We start from the raw sequence: 18625 nt of genomic DNA on the forward strand, positions 1-18625 counted from the left end.
ATATACATGCACACATAGTATAAATTATAACTATTGATTAAATAAAAAATTATTGTTCTCTTGTTTAATTTATTTCTTTGTTAACCATCAACAGATTCAGTTAAAAATAGTCACAAGACAATAAAGTTCTGTTAATCATTACAAAGAAATAAAATATGTCATGCGAGACAATAGTAGTATATACCAATTACAAGTTTGCTGTTTACTTTTCGTCAATACGATTATAGCATTGACTAATACTGAAATTATAATATTATTCTTATTCTATACCTACAAATGTTATTAATGTAACGAAACATATTACATATAAACAAAGAAGCACGACATTCATTAATAAATAATGACTTTTATTTTAATTAATTTTGTGAATTCACATATGCATGTTACAATTGGGCTATTTGAAAAAGATGTTTCCTATTCTTCTTTCGCGTAATATTTTAAAGGTTAATACTCAATCTATGGCACATAATTGCATCTGAAAACTTAAATAAATACCTGTTCTACTTTGTAAAACTGTTTTAGCATCGCGTTATTCTTTTTATATCTTCATCTTAATGACTAGATTAAGTCGACCCAGTATTTTCTTTTACAAAACGGTAAGTACAATATGTAAATAGGTGATAATAAGAAAGTTAAGCAAACGAGTAATTTGCATCTGAAAATAAACGCGTACGAGCAAATGAAGAATAAAAAGTATATGTACGATTCACTATCAAAGAGGGAATTGATTATAAATCTCAACAACTGACCATGTGTATACCAACACACGCGCGTGCGTACACACAAAAAGACCTATCGTTAGAAATGTCATTATATTTTGCGCAAATACTTAGGCTTGTCTTTTAATTCGATTTAATATTATCTACACGAGTTTTTAGCAAATAACATAATATCGCTTTATAAGATAAACGCTTGCATGAACACGTACCGTTATTCGTCATCATTTTACAAACATTCTCACATCGAAACGTAAATATTTTCGTCGAATGTATTCCTGTCATTCACGGCATTCGCAACATCGTCGTACAATGTTACTAATATACAATTTCGGTAAGCTTCTTTCGTTATTCCTTAACTAAAATATTATAAATGCACATGTCGTCCCACATGTAATTGTAAAGTCTTAAAATCTGAAGAAGCACCATTATGTACATGATGATGTAAAATGACAATTGTTTCACTACAGTATTTACAAAAAGGAAACAATCGCACAAACGTAAATTGCACGCGTATGTATATTGGCTAAATAGGTCTATAAATGTCTTCAATCACGACACATTTTCTTCGTTGAACATTAATTTAAAGAAATGCCTTGTATCCACGAACTGAGATCGCTAGTATCTTCGCAACTAAGACTCAGCGCGTGCTTCTCACATTGTTTGGTGCCCAATAGTAATTCAGCCGCTGTTCGACCAGTCAGGTACGCCCCATGTACGGTACTGTAGAACGAGGAATGGGTATGTTCGCCCGCAAACGCCACGAGAATTTTGATCGGTTCGTCCGTCTCGTCTTCCGTTTTCTCTTGAACCAACGGCTCGGCCAAACTCTTGATATCCAGTTGACTCGCTCCGACAGCCATTGCGGTGTAAGAACCTCGCGTGTACGATTGAGAATGCCATGTGGTGCGCACACAGTTCTTCGGGGTTGGTACGAAGGGATCGTTTAGGAATCGCCGCAGGATCGTCGTGCACACATCTGCTACTTCAGTGGTACTTAGTTCTTCTATATATTCCGCGGCGCGACCGGAGATCCAACCGAGCAGCAGCGTGTCCGAGATCTTGATGAAGGAATATATCTTCCTAAACCAGGTCTTACTGATGTCCCACTTCTCCGTTTCGGATAATCGCTCGTCGTCCCAGAGGAGCATCACTTCCGATACACCGGGATTTAAGAAAGGACGTTCGTACTCGAGAAATATTTTATTCACTGTACCGAACATTAGTCTGTTTATTGCGTCGAGTTTGTATGCGGGTAACGACGGTTCGAACATATCCTGAGCTGTCCTTTTCAAAACGCCCAACGGTAATGTACATACTACATGCTCCGCGGTGATCTTCTTTCCATTTTCACATTGTACTTCTATAAGGCTATTCGATTTAGAATCAGATTTTCCCAGAAGGTCGACATCGTCCTGGCAGCACTTTGGTTTCTGCCACCTAAAAGAAATGAATATTACACCTTTATTACAGGTGTGTCAAGATGTATTTCCTTGTATACGAATACATAATTCGGTAGAAATTCACCTAATCTTTGTTACAGCATGCTTCGTAAGAATACGATCCTTTGGTATGTGTTTCGAAACCGGCTCCAATATAGCGCTATACCCGGTAGGAAGACTGATATTACCGCCTTGAAGCTCGTCGTAGGAGCCCATTTCCAGGAGATCCACATCGTCCATGCTGTCGCAGCCTGTGACGCAGGTTTCTCTCTTGAGTAAACAGTCAAAGATCAGTTGTCTTATTCTTCGTTGTTCAGGTGGTAGAGACGACAGATATATCTCTGCTTCCAGGGCGATGTGCGCCCCTACGCTAGTTATACCATCTGGCGGACTGTACGTGCTCAAAAAGTATTCTTCGCATCGTCTCAAAAAGCATACGTAAGCCTCGTAAATCTCTCGCAACACGGGAAACGGCAACTGTTTCCCATCTTCCAACGCTGCCACTACTTTATGAGGTTTCGGCACGTGCACAATGTCTATTAAACCGTTGGCCATCGCCAACTCAAACATGGGATTACCTAACACTCCATGAATCCAGTTTGCTCCTAACTCAACTTTATCGTTGCCTAAATAAGATGGATGGAAAAAGAGACTTTTTTTATTCCGTATTCTATCATGTTCTTAAGTTAATGCTAGTTACAACACCTCATTCTGCTTCTATGCAGGATACTCTGTCGTTTTACACTTTTACATTAAGTTAGCTTTAATTGGAAAAATAATCAAGTATACAATTGACCAAAAATTTCGTGACTAAGGATCGTTACAAATATTGTCTTTTTTTCCGGATACAATTCAATTTTTCTGCTTACACGTCAAAGTTGTACCTTCCGATCTTACAAAATCCATCTAAAGATATTTACTCCGAAAAGCAGACGTACATATACGTCTTCTAAAAGTACCGATTCCACATTTATTCATCACATAATTGACAAGAATTGGTACATGTAGAAATGTTACACAAGTGAATGGTGATTTTAAGCGTCCTAACGTATAATTACGGCTACAATTCTAGATTCGGTCGACTGTTATATCACAGAGGAAATAAATTTAGAAACGAGTTAAACTTGTTAAGATAAGGAGAGGTTAGGCTGATCGTACCGACTTGCGCCGCGATGATTCGTCCACCTGTACGTCCGCGCGCTTCGACTATAAGGAAATCCGTCTCGCTGTTCTTCAACAAATGAGACGCCGCCGACAATCCAGCCATACCGGCACCGATAATCAAGATCTTACATGACAGTCGGTCATCCTCCGAATTGTTCGTAGACTCCGCCATGTTTGTTACATATGAGCGATGTCGGCTGTCACAGCAGCTCTCTCACAGCTGTAATCAACGCGCGCGTGCGCCATCATATATTGGGGCCACACTAGGGATATTCTCTTTTCTCCAATTATGGCCTGTCGCCTGTGTCCATTAGCTGTCTCACGGATTTCCGAGTAATTCCGTCGATAATGTTCTTTGCTGATTTAACGAGTAATCCGCACTATTATAAAAATTAAGTTGCAGTATCGGGACTTTTTAGATTTAGAGAGATGTCTAATTCACTCGTACACAAGAGCTTAGAATTATTGGGATACGAGAAAAATTTGCAGAAAGGTTAGTTTGTTGAAACAGCACGTGTTTTGTGTTACGTATATTTACAGAATCAAAATGCACAGAGATATTTATTCGAAATGACAACTTACAGAACAAAGGAAGAAGAAGAAACGTAAGGATATTAGATATAAAGGCATTTTGGACCTGATTCCTACTAGACACAGGATCGTCTCTGAAAACGACAAGACAGGTTATCTCATATGGAATTTACTTTGTTTTTTTTTCCATATAATTATAGATTATAAATCATATGTGAGAGGTAACATAAAATCATTGCTTTCTTTTTCTAGATCTCGGTACTATTTTGGGTCGATCTAGCAGAACTACTGTTTACGAGGCTCAGAAACGTTTAGCTACTCAAAAAGATTCTACCGACGAAAATGTACAACGACTCCTTTTACTTAGTAAAAGTCAGATAAATCCTGAAACGACGAATAACGTACGAGAAATTAATCATGTTTTATATAAACTTGTTAACCTTGCACTTCTCACACCTTTTATAAATACCATTTCGCTTCTCTCTTTTAGAGTTTTGATCTGTTGCATTTGTATTCTACATTACTGCATTTAATACTTTTAAGATGTAATGTATAATAAGAAAATTTGACCAGTTGAGGTTCTAGAAAAATGATAATTTTTGTAAATTCGTGGAATATTCTTAATTAATCCACAAAATAATATATTTTTTAGCTGTTGCAACGTGCTGTAGGACGACGATACATTCAACAAGAGAAACCTAAGAAATCGGAAGAAACAGCTTTCACGGAAGAAGATTTCAAGAAATTTGAACAAGAGTATGTTGAATGATATCGATAGTGACATCGAATTGTAAGAAATAGCAGAATGTACAAGCCGACAATTCTATTAAAATATAATAGAAACGCTTAAGAATGTTCGACAGCGATCGTCAAAAAGGAAAAGCGATATTAATATCGACATTTGTCTTGTTTCTGTACTATACTGTGTGGGTAATTGGCCTGCCGTTCGTCGACGACGATAGATTGAGATCTCTTTTTTACTCGCATAATCTGGCCCTGATAATTCCCGCGAGTCTCGGACTAATTTTTATCGGTGGTTTGATAGTCTTTACCATGTATCATGTAAAACCATATTTGTTCCATAAAATAGAAAAAGTGGAGTAGCAATTTAGCAGCAAGTTATCAAAACGTACAGTGGCATAGTTATCATTGTAACGTGTCATCATATACGTTGCGTTGTGTAATACCCGTACATACAACTATATGAGTGCCGTAACGGTGGGATATTTGTTATATAACTACATGATGCTGCATCATTCCACACGCTGAATTATCTAGTAGAGTAAACTCGTTTCTATATCACGTTGAGCACTGCTACGGAACTGACAAATTAAAAATGTCGAAACAGTGGTTTGTCGTTGGTATATCTGGAGCAACTTGTAGTGGAAAAAGTACATTGGCTGACAAGATCCACGACAATTTTCCAACATCTATTATGTTGCGCCAAGACGATTACTTTTTGCAACTGGACGATCCACGTCACGTTAAGATACAGGAATTAAGTCACATCAATTGGGAATTGATAACGAGCCTGGATATGGAGAAGATGTATTCGGACGTGACAAAGATACTTGAATCTCCCGGGAAAAATGGGACGGATTCGAAGATGCTACTGATATTGGATGGTTTTTTGCTTTTTAAACATAAAGCCATCACAGATTTGTGTGACTTTAAATACTTGTTATTGTTGACGAAGGAGCAGTGTTGGGAACGAAGAAAAGATCGTATATACGAGCCGCCTGATGTACCAGGATATTTTGACAAAATAGTATGGCCCGAATTTATCAAGTACAAAAATGAAATTGTACGAAACGAGATACACGAGACCGTAACATTCATCGATGGATCCAAGGATGTGAAAGAAATTTTTGAAATGGTTTCCAAAGAAATTAGTAAATTACTATCTTAAGAATGTAACTCCTCTTATTTAATCATGGACGTAGTATAAATGGACCCACCATGCACTCTGTCTCACTCGGTTATTCTGGCTTGACCAGTTCATAGAGCGTATGATGGTTCCATTTATACTACGTCCATGGGTTTAATCCTCGGTTTAAAATGAATGTAACTCTGTTTATGATTAAGTTCAAATTGTATACAAGTATCATCAGTCTGAAACAAAACAAAAAAAAGAAGAGTAGTGTTCTTTTATGCATTCCGAAAGAAGTAAAAATTGAAGTGGACCTTGTGAAGTTATTTAATATCGCAATTTGAAAGTTTTCAATAATTATAAGCTCCTTTCTGATACTTTTCCATAAAGATTTTTTTTCTTAAATAAGTGTTTACTTTTAACGTTTCATATAATGTTTACCAATCAACTTATATATGTTTATGCGTACACATGCATGAAAATCTGAATCTTTTGTGCCTTAAGTAATATTAGAGGTGCAATAATTTGCAACAAAATTATTGCTGTATATTAATTTCCATAGTTGTAGCATGTAAGCCTTCTGGACATTTTTACCAAGTTATGGACATACAAGTTGACTAGCAATTTGGGACTATCTTGTACAAAATGAATCATTTATTATTTTTTTATAACAACAATGGGCATGACGTTAGAAGCTTACTTCAAAGAAGCTAACTATTTCGTACGAATCATCACGGATTTATATGTATAAACTTAGTTTCAAGTTATATGTTACAGAGACTTTAATAAATACATGATTTTGTACGATTGCTATTTTGCGAAGATAAATTGTGAATAATAATATTACAGTATATCTCATCAGTCTGTACTATTATATAAATAATAAAATAAAATCTCTGTAACGTATATGTACATGTACCTCGTTATAACTTAATTCAACCTATATTATATATGTATAAAAAAATTCTTATTCATAAATTGTTTACAAAATAGGCGATGCCCAAGTCGCAAAAATATTTCCCTAATTACTATCGTTATTCCAAAAACAAGCTTTCAGATATTGAAGTCTTGACTCTCAACAAGATTTTTGTGATTTCTCATTAATTTTTAATAAAGATAACACACAACGACATATATCTGTTACATAGAGTAGGTATTTTGTTTAATTTGACCTTGCGCGTTTGTGACGTTTGTCGGTGCAGGTCCAGCGGCTTGATCGTCTTGATCGTTTTGCCCGCAAGCTTTTCGAACGTATTGTGGGGTTAGGACAACTTCCTCTTCCATCTCTAGTACTCGTTTATCTAGTTCTGTGCAGGCTGCCATTTCCTTCTCAAAATTTGCAAGCATTTGCGGTGAATTATATTTTTCAGGATCGTCGTGAAATACTACCATACCATCTTTTTGATTAATAGTCGCAAAAATTTCGCCATCTTCAATCTGAGAATACAAACAGATAGCTATGAGAAAAATTTCACTTATAAATTAACAAAGAATAAAATGTTGTCTTCCACTTGAATTGAGTTTTAACATAGAGAGAGAGAGAGAGAGAGAGAAGACAAGAGAGAATATCTTAATAATTATTGTCATTAGTTAATATATCATATTTGTTTCATATTGCACAACGACAGAACTCACCATGTTCAAGATGTATTTTTCCGCTTCGGCAGGTCCCGACAACTGAACTCTGCTCGCAACATCACTTAGGCTAAGCGTGAGGAAAGTCTTGGTGAGCCTTTGTATATTTTTCTTATACAAGAAAGCGAGCACCTGTTTGACAAGTCCCAGGTTGTGATCCCTCACAAATACTTGTTGATACTTGGTGATATTGTTCTGTACTTCTTCGCAGCTATTAACCAGGTAGGCCGTAGCCAGTTCCTGATATTGCTGGCTCAACGGCTTGATGTATCTGTTGATCACCTGGCTCGTATATCTCGGCAGATTTAACACTTTGCCATGCAATATCAGCGAGATCAAAATGTACTTTTTGTAGGCCTCCAGCATGATGTAGCTAACTGCCATTGCGGGGGTCGTCACGCACACTTCGAAGAAATATAATGCCCGATCATAATTCTTTAATGCTGTATATATCATGCCGCCATAATAATAGTACAATAGGAAATATTTCGAGTCAAATTGCCCTCCTTCCTGGCTAATGCCGGTGACATCTATGTCGAGAAATTCGAGCGCCGGTTTAAAACACTTGGACAGAAGACACAACTGGCAAAGATCCGCGTGTATCGATGTCAGCTGACTGTCGAAGAGTTGTATCTTGCGTATGGAGCGGCGTAACAATTCGATTCCACGTAACGGTGTTTTCGACTCAACTAAGCTCTGTGTAAACAGGTGACACAAGTCTGCGTCTGTAAAAAGGGTTTTATTAACGTCGCATCTAATAAATATAACTCAATTTGGAAAATCTTATTTAATGAGAAAAATGAATGGGCCAGTTGAAATTAACCAATGTAAATTCATCGCCCACGATACGTGCAATAAGCATGGTATAATGGAAAAATTCTGCCTGTACCTTAGCTTTGTTACACCAAAAGCTATTCTTACTCTCTTACTCCAGGCATTGTAGACGACGCATTTAGAGTTGTAGTGAAATTAAACTTGTAACGAAAAGCCTTACATGTATCGGGTGCAAATCTAACTTGCTCTCCATTACAGCCGATAATAAACTCCTGGACTTGATTGAACAAGAGTTTATGTGCATCGGGATTACTTCCACCGTTAGGAATGGGCAGCGAAAATTTGGCGCAGAGCACCGCCAGGATACCTAACGAGTGTTGCTGCAGATCCAACGTTTCCAAAACATTGTCCAAGTGCTGCCCATTCTTCGTTAATACCTCCACGCTTTTACTTATGATGTCATACAGTTCCCTAAAATTGCCTGTACATGCAAACAGGTTATATCAAATTCTTTTCTTATCCAAGCGTTTATAGATACAAAGCTAAATATACAAAGAGAATTTTCTTCCAGAGAAATTCTCTATGATTCGTCTCGCTCTTTGCTATTTTGAGGTTAAGTTGTGCGATTTAGCAATAGCCAGGACTCTGCCATACCTTGCTTCGAAAGCGTTCGAACGTTATTTACAAATTGCTCCAATGCCGATGCCATTACTGCAGATATTCTCTTATCATCACTTTCGCTCAACGTTTCACGATTGCCTACTTACGGAAATTACATTCGCGAGCTAACATTCGGCCACATTCGGCTCAGCAATGACGTTTTCAAACAGAGGTACAACTACTGAAATCTATCTTTGTCGTACAGTCAAGTTCAAAAGTTTTCGTCTATCTTAAAACTTATGGAGAATAACGATACATTTTCAAACAATATATTCAAAGATGCACATAAACAATGATTGTACACGTGAATCTTTCATCAACTTGAGTTACTCTGGTAGCAACCATCTTAACAATCCAAGCAAAGCTTTAATAAATTTTTTATGTCACTTGTACAGCATGCGTTTCTGCGCAGACGCAGTGACGGAGAGAGAGAGAGAGAGAGAGACGATTTTGTGACGTCATGTTAGTTCAAGGCTCGAAAAGTTGACATTTTCCAACTTCTGTAGCGCCAAAACGTCGCAATTACGTTTTTGTTTTTGGAAAGCTATATTTTTAATTAATTATTAAAGCTATATTATTAATTTAATTTGTAAATAAATAAAAATATAGCTTTCCAAAAACGAAGACGTAATTTGAATTTTATTAACAATTAATTTAGAACAAGAAATTCATATCTTGTGCCGAAATGCATTTGTCAAAGTCAAACGTTTGGGCTCCAAGATGGCGGACGAGTCAGCTGTCCTTTATGTAGTAGCTATACGTACATACAACACGTCTTCTAACCTAGAAGATGCGCTTGAAAAGATGAATAGGTCAACAATTTGAACACTTTTCATTTAAAAGCTATTATGGTACTTTAGTATTGGGATTTTCGTCTCGAAATGATTTGAGGAATCTACCATTAACGGCCGTGAGACGTCCAATATAAATTGGATAATTCCTTTCAGCTGTACGCCATCAACAGCGATCGATAAACAACGCAATCCCATCCCAGCCAATAATTCTGTTGCCAGGTAGCCGACGATCGATTATCCACGGCTAACAATTGAAATAACGTACGGGGTAATAGTTGTGCTCGATCTCCCGGACACTCCCGTCGGAGAATGTCGAACGCGACATACGACGAGCTTTGGAGAGCGGCCCAAGTGTCGCTCGCGGAGACGATACAGGCGGACACGGTGCTTCAGGGTGCAAAGCCCCAAAAGGAGCGTAGTAAGGCGCACGACGTCGTCGCGACGTTCTACGTGAAATATATCCTTACGTGTAATAAACTCGAGCGATGTTACGATCAAGTGATACAGCCTCAGAAGCGCCTACTGCTCAAGAGATTGTTAAACGCCACTCTGGGCAGAGTGTTGGAGTTGAAGCATCAATTAGTCAACATCGATCTCTCGGAGCACAGCTACTACGACGACGTGCTGATCGAGTGCGGCGTCACGCCGCAGGAGGCCGAGATCCGCGTACCGAGGTACTACAGACGCGATCGAATCGCCGAGATCGAAGCGAGACGGAGATTCATAGAGGACACGCTCCGTAATCTGGGCGCGTTTCACGAGATCGCCCTGCCCATAAAGATTACAGAGTCTCAGGCTGTACGACTTATTCAGGTATTAGCGGCGCTACGACAAAATTCAGACTCTTGCTTACAGTCGCGCTTCCGAAAAAGCTGTAGCTCCAAACACCAATCCCATCTCACGGATGTATTTCTTTAATTTAAGTATTTATTCAATATCTATGTTTACTAAGATATCAAACACCATCTCGCATCCATCGACGGTACACGCTTTCATACATATGTATATGTATTTGAAATCTAAAAGACGTTCCAAATCAACCGTAAGCTTCAATACTTCAGGCTCACGAACGAGCGAGACAAGGTAGACTGCGGTACCAATTTATGAAAGAAGTTGGCGAAATGAAGGAAAGATCGACTACCAAGCCAGAAGTGCAGGAAAAGGATGAAGAGAGCGAGAAGCTCGCGGCACTGAAAATTCAAAAAGTATGGAAAGGATATATCACTAGATGTTACATTCGCAAGAGGCGTCTCGAGGAAATGTTACTTATAGGTAAGAAAGAAAATCGCAACGTATGGCGCAATATATTTTGCTAAATTTATCCAATCGTAATGAATTTCTCTAGTCTAGCTGTTGTCTTTCGAAAAATGAAGAAAGAAAAGAGAAAAATAAAAATCCGGTTCTGCATGCACGAGTGGTCGTTGATTTCAAGTTGCTGCGTGTTTTATTCGATTCATGTGTCAAAGTGTCAATCATGTCCAAAGGAATGCTACAGCCTAGTCAAGTGGTGACTGAGAGCGCCAGGCAAGCGGAGAGACTGAAACAGCAGAGGTACGAAAAGCAGGTGGATTTTCAACGGCAATACGAAAACTTGATTCTAGAGGCCACGGAGAGAATTCGCAAGAAGAGAAGCGCTATTATGGAAGAAAACATAAGGAGTGAGATTCGAAGTTGGATCGACACTTATTTTCAACAAACTGGAAAGATACCTGACTTACCATCTGTCGAAAGCGGAGGTTCGCGTATCATTTTCAGCAGGCAGGTAAAGTATCGCGCGATATGTATAGTCATTTTCAAGTCGTATAGTTTCAGTGATCAAATTCTACTGTTTTCCGATCAGCTTGACGCATAGACATAATATATCTAGACCGAGCGTTTGCCTTTATTTGAGCAGTGGGGGTAGAGGTTCACGTAGAAAAGAACAAATTCTGTTTTCTGCTATTTTCTGTCCTCTCTTCTTCATATGCGAACGTTTAATTTCTATGTACAAAGTGTTACGGCAGACTTAAGTTCTTAGCATAATTTTTGTCACAGGGTACCGAAAGTACCGTAAGTAAGTCCACGGCGGTATCGTCCAAGGAGTCAAAAAAATCGAAACGTTCAAAATCGAAGAAAGACAGCGAAACGGAGCAGTCAGAGGACGAGACGGATTTAGGATTCAAACCTGTCCCCTCTAACTTTCTGCCGGAATTGATTCACGCGAATCAAGAGTATCAGGATGTTTGGAAGGACAAGGACGAATCAGCGAACCCGATGCAATTGCCATATCGCGATATAATAGAAGCGGAAAAGACAAGGGAAATCGAAGACCAGGTCAGAGTAGTCGTGGATCAGGCGATGAGAGGTAGATAAAACTATATTTCTCAAGAAAAGAAGAAATTCAATGAAAAACAAACTCTTTTCTCCCTACCTTTTATTGCAATATTCGATGTAATAACTCATCCTGTTATACTGGTTAAAAATTATTACAAGGCATTACAAACAAATTATGTGTATTATACAAAGCAAAGAAGCTGCTATGTTGAGATTATGTTTATTCAGATTAACACGACGAATTTTGTTTCGACATTTGTACTAGTAACAACGTAATATGATATTACGATTAGGTGACATAGAGGCTCTTCAGCTTGCGTTAGATAGAGACAAAGGTTTCAAAGGAAAACGCGCCAAGAAACCTCAAAAAAGGGTTCGCAGAAGCGGAAAGAAGAATAAGAGAAAGAAGGAGAAAGATCTAACACCCGACAGAACGACCGAGTCCCTTTTCGAAGAGCTCCTCACACAAGGAATTATTAAGCTTCATCATCAAGTTTCACTAAACGAGTTTAAAGGTGAAAAGTCCTTCGCGAACCACGATCTTCGTATGAAGGAGAAAGATCCGCTCCCAACACTCGGTACATTTAAATAGCATAACATAAACAAATTTAATTATTATTTTATTAACAAATAAAAATGTTTCTTCCGATATTTTTTCATTGGAGAAAATTGTTTCCAAAATTTTCCAAAAGATTTGTCGTCGAAATATTTCCAAATCCCAATTGGGAACATCTTTTGTAGTAATGAATTAAATTACATTAGGCGACATAAGGCAACTGATCGCCGAGTACTGTATACTTCCGTTGGGTAATGAAACTCTGAGAGAACTCACACCTCTCGTGAGATCAGTTCTGATAGCCGGTCCACATGGCAGCGGCAAAAAGCTCTTGGTGAACGCGATCTGTACGGAACTTGGAGCTACGCTCTTTGATATTACGCCGGCGAATATTGCTGGCAAGTATCCCGGCAAGTCGGGTTTGATTATGCTCGTTCATCTGATCTCAAAGGTTCGTACTAAGGCTCTAGAGACTTGTGCTTTGGATAATAATTAGGAATGGACAAAAATTACTCCATTATTTAACATCGATGCTTTTTATCTCGATACGACACGAATCGAATTAATGCACCATACTGTAATCCGGATAATCATTCGTTTTTCAAAAATTGTCACACATTAAAATCATAGCAATGGAGTATTTGTATCAAGACTTATTAGTTATTTCAAGCGGGAAAGGCAGGAAGCTCGAGGAAGGGAAGGGCTTGAGACCGATTATTATTCATTGATTGAGATGATTATTCATTTCTGTTTCAGTACAGTTGATATTCGATTCTTATAAAAGTTTAAGTTCGACCAGTCAAGATATCTAAGTAATCTTCTGTCTATAAGTTGAACGTACACAATATTGTATCAAGTGTACTAACGACTAGTAATTCCCTATTGCCGAAGGTATCGCGATTACTGCAGCCGTCAGTGATCTTCATGGACGACGCGGAAAAGCCGTTTGTGAAGAAAGTAGCAAAAACGGATAAGACCGATCCGAAACGTTTGAGAAAAGATTTACCAAAACTGGTAAAGAATATCACGAGTGAAGACAGAGTTTTGTTTATCGGAACATCTAATAAGCCTTGGGATGGCGATCCAAAACTCTTGTATCAAACTTACGACAAAGTCATATACATTCCTAGACCGGATTATGGCACTGTATCTTTCATATGGAAAGATTTGTTATACAAAGTAAGCAGTATAAAGTGTTTTAATAGCAATTTCATGAATTGCTATTTTAAGTATTTATCATCTTTAATTAATATTCATGTATTAATCGTTCAATAATAATCACCTAATCTTAATTTATTATACGGAAACTATTATGCACTCAACTATTATCTTGCTGATATAACTTGCAGATTTTTATTTTGTTAAACAAAGTTTATGCTGGGAATGAATAATTTATTGTTACATATAAAAAAATTTTATTTTTAGTATTCGGGTATTAGTCGACAATTTGACACGTCGGCCGTAGCCAAAGCGTGCGATGGTTTCACAATAGGAACTATTTTAGCAGCAATCAATGAGGTTGATAATCAGAATTACAAACATCGTTATCAGTGCTTATATTATCTTAAATTTAACCTTTTGTCATGTATTACATATTACGATGCAGATAATGACTACAAAGCGTATGGTACAATTACGAGCTCATCCTTTAACGCACGCGGAATTGGTGAATGCGTTGAGTTTCAAGGATCCAGTATATCGCGAAGAGGAAGATGCGTTTCTAGGTTTGTCGTCATGCATAGCGCTTAGAATTGCAAGTGTTAGACCTTTAGCGAACTTGAACTTGGAATTTAATATTACAGCTTGGTTTTCCAAAACACCAACGTGTCGACGGAAACAAAGAACTTTGGAATTGGAACTAGAAAAATTGAACGAAGCAAACGAGTCGCAGAAAAAGAAAAAAGGAGGGAAATAGTGGATATAATAAAGCTCTCCTATCATTACGAGATATATGTTAACAAAACTATATTTTATACGATACATTATCGATGGTCCTAAAAAGTATCCATCATACAACCGTAATAAAAGTCACTGAGACAGAGAAATAAAACATTTTAATATGCTTTTGTTTGTTTCGAATCTTGTTTATATAACTTGCAGATTTTCTGCTGTCCAAAATAGCAAAATTAATACTTTATATGAAGCAATATTGCTCTTACATATTATAACTATTCTAACTTTTTCTCAAAGATGAGAATCAATCATTAAAAGAACAACCAAATTAATAGACGAACGAAGACATTATTCGACGTATTAATTAATCAAAGTAAAAATTCATTGAAATTAGACAAAATCATTTATTTCTAATTTTTCTAATATCTGTAAGTTATAAGAAAATTGTACTTTTATCGTACTAGAGATAAAAATAATTTAAAAACAACCGAAGGCAAAAATCGAAGAGAAAATAAAATGCAACAAGAATACGGTCATTCCACACGTATTGTTAACAATTGATTCAACATTTGTGTGCTATATGGGATATACATATAGTGAACGAAGGTAGACTGATGCTTTTTCAGCGCTAATAGCGTCTCCATAAACGCAACCATTGTAGTAAAAATTTTTAACTGTTTTCAACTTTTCCGAAGATAGAAAATATTCGGAAGATAGAAAATAATTTAAAAGACCAACTTAAAGTGTAAACTATAACATGAATAGTATTTTTAGTATTATTACATGTATCGTTTCGTTATCAAATAAATAATCATTTATTATTAATATCCAGAATTTTGAGGAAAATTGTCAAACGTAACACATTGAAATCTTCTGTTTCTATTAGCAAATATATCGTAATAAATATACAACTCAAAATGTTTCCCTATATTTTTAGTTTTTATTTAAAAATAACAAATCAAAATATAGCACATTTTTCAGTTATAGATTATTCGAGGAAAGCTATAGCATGAAAGCCGTAGCAACAAATAGTATTTAAAGTTTGTAATATAAATTATATTAGTTTATTATATAATTAGAATATAATTCTATATATTTTTAATATGTAGAAAGTGTAGAATAAAAATATGTAATTTTCTTCATATTGCTACCGGATTGATAAGGTTGCTCCTTTGGTACGCTAACTGTTACGAAGTATCCATTTATCTGACGAATTAAATCGTGAACATATGATCGTTGCGTTTTGTCACAGGTCAAAGAGTCACTATTACGCCATTGATTGCATTTTTTGAAATAATAAATAACTGACATATATGTACATCAATCTGCAAATATATACGTACATATATTTATGAAAACGTTCTTTTTAAATAATATATTTATAAAGAAAAAAAACATATTATTTTTCTGTAAAATAGGATAGTACAATTCTTCGTGGGAATAAATTGTCTATAGAATAAACATTGTTTGCCTATAAAGCGCGTGAATATGTTGTCTTTCTGTAGAAAACATTTGATTCTTTATATATTATTAATAATTTTTTATTTACTAACATTCTTTTATTTTCAACTGTATACATTTGTAATAATCTTTAGAAGAAAATTGATAATAATTTTCCATCACGACTTGCCCGTTTGATTTCATTCTCGTAATCGCTTCCACGTGATACATTGCGTGACGGAGCACACAAAATTGCATGCCAAATAATCGATTATTTATATCTCGATCTCCGTCGCGGCACGACATTTCCCTGTCGATATCAACGTCGATTTTGATTACAGCATATACAATCCGTATCGTTGTCACTTACAAACTGGCATCTGCGGTACTAAATAGGATGCCTCCTGCTTGCCTTTGGACGATGCCACAAAGGTCTTGTTAAGCTCAACGATAAGTTATTTCGGACACTTTCTTTTGTGAACGCATTGTTATTCGACTATTATTTTAGTCAAGGCTATTACTTTGGGATAATATTCTAGTAAATCGCATGAGAATTACATTTTTAACAAAGTATAGTTTTGCCTTTTCAATATGTATAACAGATATTCTACATCTCGTGCATATTATTTCATTAAGAATTATCTGTCTTGCTTTATCTTATTCTAACTGTAAGAAAACAAAACGTAAGTCTTTTATGAGTAATAGAAAATCGAGATTTTATAGAATATCCATAAGATTGTTCTTATTGTTTCTATTGTCAAGCGTATCGTTTTTATCTATATTCATGAAATTTATTATCATATATCATTATCACTTCCAACATTTATGCAACACAGACCGTGCGATGATAAGAAATTTATTTACATTTTATTTACATAATTTTAAACTTAATGTCGAGTAATATCACTTAAATTTGTTTTTTCAGTTTTTCACGAAATTATTACATAAATCATGTGGATTCGCATTGTATGTATACCTATAGATACATCTAATTCTCAATGCAAGATAGATGCATACCACAAACAACTTTAATTTTAATTACAAATTTGTGAACTAATTTAAAATCTTATTTTAGAGTCTAATTAAGAGACTCACTTCAAAACTTTCCTTAACTGAAATTTTCGCGATAATAGCTTCTAATTTATAAACGATTAAAGATAAAAAGCTTTGTGAAAGTTTCTATTTAGAATTTCCTACTTGTCGATGTTTTGCCACATATTTTTTCTTATACATATAGTCAAGGTGTGTACGAAATTTCTGTAGCTGAAATTAATAAATGAAAATTAATTTAAACAATAGATTTCTTATTATTTAAAGAATTAATATCGACTTGTTTTTTTAAATATCTAACAGTAAATTAGGATACTTACAGTCAACACACGTCCGTGCTCAAATGGTACAGAGAATCAAAAAAGAATTTTTTTTAATTCCCGAATTATAAAATAAATTCTTTTTCCACCCCATATAAAAATTTACATTGACAAGAAATTTTCTTCAAGTTCTCACTTTGAACAGATTACATTAATTCATAAAGAATTTAAAGAAGCGAGTCCTTTTTGAACTCATAACAATCAGCTGTGCTATTTGAGTGCGTTACAGCGTTAAATCTTTATAAAGACATAGAGACTCTTTATGCTTCTTGCTCTTCATAAATAGGTAAAAGTCCCCTATTATGAGATAGAATCCTAATTTGGGATAGCGGGGTTTCTATTAAATTAATAGGCATCGTCAGGTGATTCCACCATCAATTTATTGTCCTTGAAGCGAAATCTATTTGGTAGAAAATTCATTGTTAGATTGTGTAATGGTTGCGGAAAAAAAGGGTGTATTGAATACCTGCTATCTAGCATATTAGAAACCTCTCTCATAATAGAGGATTTTCCTCTGTTGATTATTGAATATTCCTTAGATGCTTTTCCTCGAGGTTCCTTTAGTCGAAAATTCATCAATGACTGTATGCTTTCATCGAAATTATTAGAAACCCGTATCGATATACTATTAGTACACATACGTGCGAGAACACACACAATGTAAAGAACACATATTCAATACTATTATATATATATATATAATACACAAATGTGTGCACTTGACAGCTCGTATGTGCTTATAAGTATCTTACTGAATTACTTTACATGGAATAAATGGAAAAATATTTTCAAGAAACATTTCTATTTAGAGGACGCTATTCAGACTATTTATCAGGATGTTTTAACCGAGATTTGCAATGCATAGACTTTTGATCGCAGACAAAACTTGCAAAAACTTGTACAGTCGGGAGCACTGAGGTTGCGACACTTTTTTTTTTATAAGTTTACGAACGCGCAAAAAAATTCAAGATGCGAATCACTGTCCGCGCTCATGCGCGGTGAGTGATCATGGTGCTGTCAAATTTGTGTATACAATGTGTAACATAAATTTATATGCCACGGCAAATCCATAATAAATAACATGATTATTCAGTTGATTCGTGTTAACTCGCTGTCGGATCAGATCTTTCGCCGGCTTGTCTCTTGGTTATACTAATGAATAATGTAAGATGAATTTTTTTGCGCGTAAACTTATCAAAAAAAAGTGTCGCAACCTCAGTGCTCTCGACTGTACCGTGCATACATACAAGATGAATAAGAATGCGCGAAAGACGAGACTGCAAACATTTCAAATCTTGACATTGACGTGTCGCGTTACATCTTATTAACTCTCGCGTTATCTGGAAAACTCAGTTAGCTGAAAACTCAACTGATAACCCAGTTCAACCATGTTTTTCGTTTTTACATCCACGTTAATTCACAAATCCGAGAACGATCGACTGGATGAAATTGATTCATAGGTAAATA

The 18625-nt window shown here is 36.0% G+C and overlaps 5 protein-coding genes across 7 annotated transcripts; 3 read left to right on the forward strand and 2 right to left on the reverse strand.

The window, feature by feature from the left end:
• Nucleotides 1-326: 326 nt before the first annotated feature.
• LOC105559134 (spermine oxidase) lies at nucleotides 327-3565 on the reverse strand. Its single transcript, XM_012007221.1, has 3 exons — nucleotides 3317-3565; nucleotides 2244-2784; nucleotides 327-2156 (listed from the first exon to the last, which is right to left on the reverse strand). The coding sequence occupies exons 1-3, from the start codon at nucleotides 3492-3494 to the stop codon at nucleotides 1295-1297; spliced, it is 1581 nt and encodes a 526-aa protein (XP_011862611.1). The 5' UTR covers nucleotides 3495-3565; the 3' UTR covers nucleotides 327-1294.
• A 27-nt stretch (nucleotides 3566-3592) lies between these two features.
• Nucleotides 3593-4735, forward strand: LOC105559135 (active regulator of SIRT1-like). The gene is made up of 4 exons (XM_012007222.1): nucleotides 3593-3815; nucleotides 3907-4005; nucleotides 4106-4254; nucleotides 4506-4735. The coding sequence occupies exons 1-4, from the start codon at nucleotides 3752-3754 to the stop codon at nucleotides 4620-4622; spliced, it is 429 nt and encodes a 142-aa protein (XP_011862612.1). The 5' UTR covers nucleotides 3593-3751; the 3' UTR covers nucleotides 4623-4735.
• Nucleotides 4736-4853: 118 nt separating this feature from the next.
• Nucleotides 4854-6855, forward strand: LOC105559138 (nicotinamide riboside kinase 1). Its single transcript, XM_012007227.1, has one exon. The coding sequence runs from the start codon at nucleotides 5190-5192 to the stop codon at nucleotides 5760-5762; it is 573 nt and encodes a 190-aa protein (XP_011862617.1). The 5' UTR covers nucleotides 4854-5189; the 3' UTR covers nucleotides 5763-6855.
• Nucleotides 6356-9167, reverse strand: LOC105559137 (COP9 signalosome complex subunit 3). Its single transcript, XM_012007226.1, has 4 exons — nucleotides 8787-9167; nucleotides 8353-8613; nucleotides 7359-8083; nucleotides 6356-7160 (listed from the first exon to the last, which is right to left on the reverse strand). Exons 1-4 carry the CDS (start codon nucleotides 8839-8841, stop codon nucleotides 6864-6866), a joined length of 1338 nt encoding a protein of 445 aa, XP_011862616.1. The 5' UTR covers nucleotides 8842-9167; the 3' UTR covers nucleotides 6356-6863.
• Nucleotides 9168-9458: 291 nt separating this feature from the next.
• On the forward strand, nucleotides 9459-14767 carry LOC105559136 (IQ and AAA domain-containing protein 1). Of its 3 annotated transcripts, XM_012007224.1 has the most exons (11): nucleotides 9459-9643; nucleotides 9740-10399; nucleotides 10648-10858; nucleotides 11071-11348; nucleotides 11621-11930; nucleotides 12193-12477; nucleotides 12662-12906; nucleotides 13347-13634; nucleotides 13881-13973; nucleotides 14062-14179; nucleotides 14258-14767. In XM_012007224.1, the coding sequence occupies exons 2-11, from the start codon at nucleotides 9896-9898 to the stop codon at nucleotides 14368-14370; spliced, it is 2445 nt and encodes an 814-aa protein (XP_011862614.1). In that variant the 5' UTR covers nucleotides 9459-9643; nucleotides 9740-9895; the 3' UTR covers nucleotides 14371-14767. The 3 variants fall into 3 exon arrangements, with proteins under 3 accessions (XP_011862614.1, XP_011862613.1, XP_011862615.1); XM_012007223.1 differs by having other exon boundaries at nucleotides 9459-10399; XM_012007225.1 differs by having other exon boundaries at nucleotides 9459-10399; nucleotides 12193-12414.
• The last annotated feature ends 3858 nt before the right edge of the window (nucleotides 14768-18625 follow it).

This window comes from Vollenhovia emeryi, unplaced genomic scaffold (assembly GCF_000949405.1).
Source record: "Vollenhovia emeryi isolate VEMERY1.0 unplaced genomic scaffold, V.emery_V1.0 DF939289.1, whole genome shotgun sequence".
NCBI classification, from domain to species: Eukaryota; Metazoa; Arthropoda; class Insecta; order Hymenoptera; family Formicidae; genus Vollenhovia; species Vollenhovia emeryi.

What these genes read in the sequence shown, in the direction of transcription:
- LOC105559134 (XM_012007221.1), bottom strand. Translation starts at nt 3,494, where the DNA reads ATGGCGGAGTCTACGAACAATTCGGAGGATGACCGACTGTCATGTAAG. An exon ending in AATCATCGCGGCGCAAGTCG is followed by an intron (nt 2,785 to 3,316) that starts GTACGATCAGCC and finishes CATCTTATTTAG; the next exon opens with GCAACGATAAAGTTGAGTTA. An exon ending in CATGCTGTAACAAAGATTAG is followed by an intron (nt 2,157 to 2,243) that starts GTGAATTTCTAC and finishes CATTTCTTTTAG; the next exon opens with GTGGCAGAAACCAAAGTGCT.
- LOC105559135 (XM_012007222.1), top strand. Translation starts at nt 3,752, where the DNA reads ATGTCTAATTCACTCGTACACAAGAGCTTAGAATTATTGGGATACGAG. An exon ending in CGAGAAAAATTTGCAGAAAG is followed by an intron (nt 3,816 to 3,906) that starts GTTAGTTTGTTG and finishes GACAACTTACAG; the next exon opens with AACAAAGGAAGAAGAAGAAA. An exon ending in ATCCTGAAACGACGAATAAC is followed by an intron (nt 4,255 to 4,505) that starts GTACGAGAAATT and finishes TATATTTTTTAG; the next exon opens with CTGTTGCAACGTGCTGTAGG.
- LOC105559138 (XM_012007227.1), top strand. Translation starts at nt 5,190, where the DNA reads ATGTCGAAACAGTGGTTTGTCGTTGGTATATCTGGAGCAACTTGTAGT.
- LOC105559137 (XM_012007226.1), bottom strand. Translation starts at nt 8,841, where the DNA reads ATGGCATCGGCATTGGAGCAATTTGTAAATAACGTTCGAACGCTTTCG. An exon ending in TCGAACGCTTTCGAAGCAAG is followed by an intron (nt 8,614 to 8,786) that starts GTATGGCAGAGT and finishes TTGCATGTACAG; the next exon opens with GCAATTTTAGGGAACTGTAT. An exon ending in AAAAATACATCTTGAACATG is followed by an intron (nt 7,161 to 7,358) that starts GTGAGTTCTGTC and finishes TTGTATTCTCAG; the next exon opens with ATTGAAGATGGCGAAATTTT.
- LOC105559136 (XM_012007223.1), top strand. Translation starts at nt 9,896, where the DNA reads ATGTCGAACGCGACATACGACGAGCTTTGGAGAGCGGCCCAAGTGTCG. An exon ending in AGGCTGTACGACTTATTCAG is followed by an intron (nt 10,400 to 10,647) that starts GTATTAGCGGCG and finishes TCAATACTTCAG; the next exon opens with GCTCACGAACGAGCGAGACA. An exon ending in GTATCATTTTCAGCAGGCAG is followed by an intron (nt 11,349 to 11,620) that starts GTAAAGTATCGC and finishes TTTTTGTCACAG; the next exon opens with GGTACCGAAAGTACCGTAAG.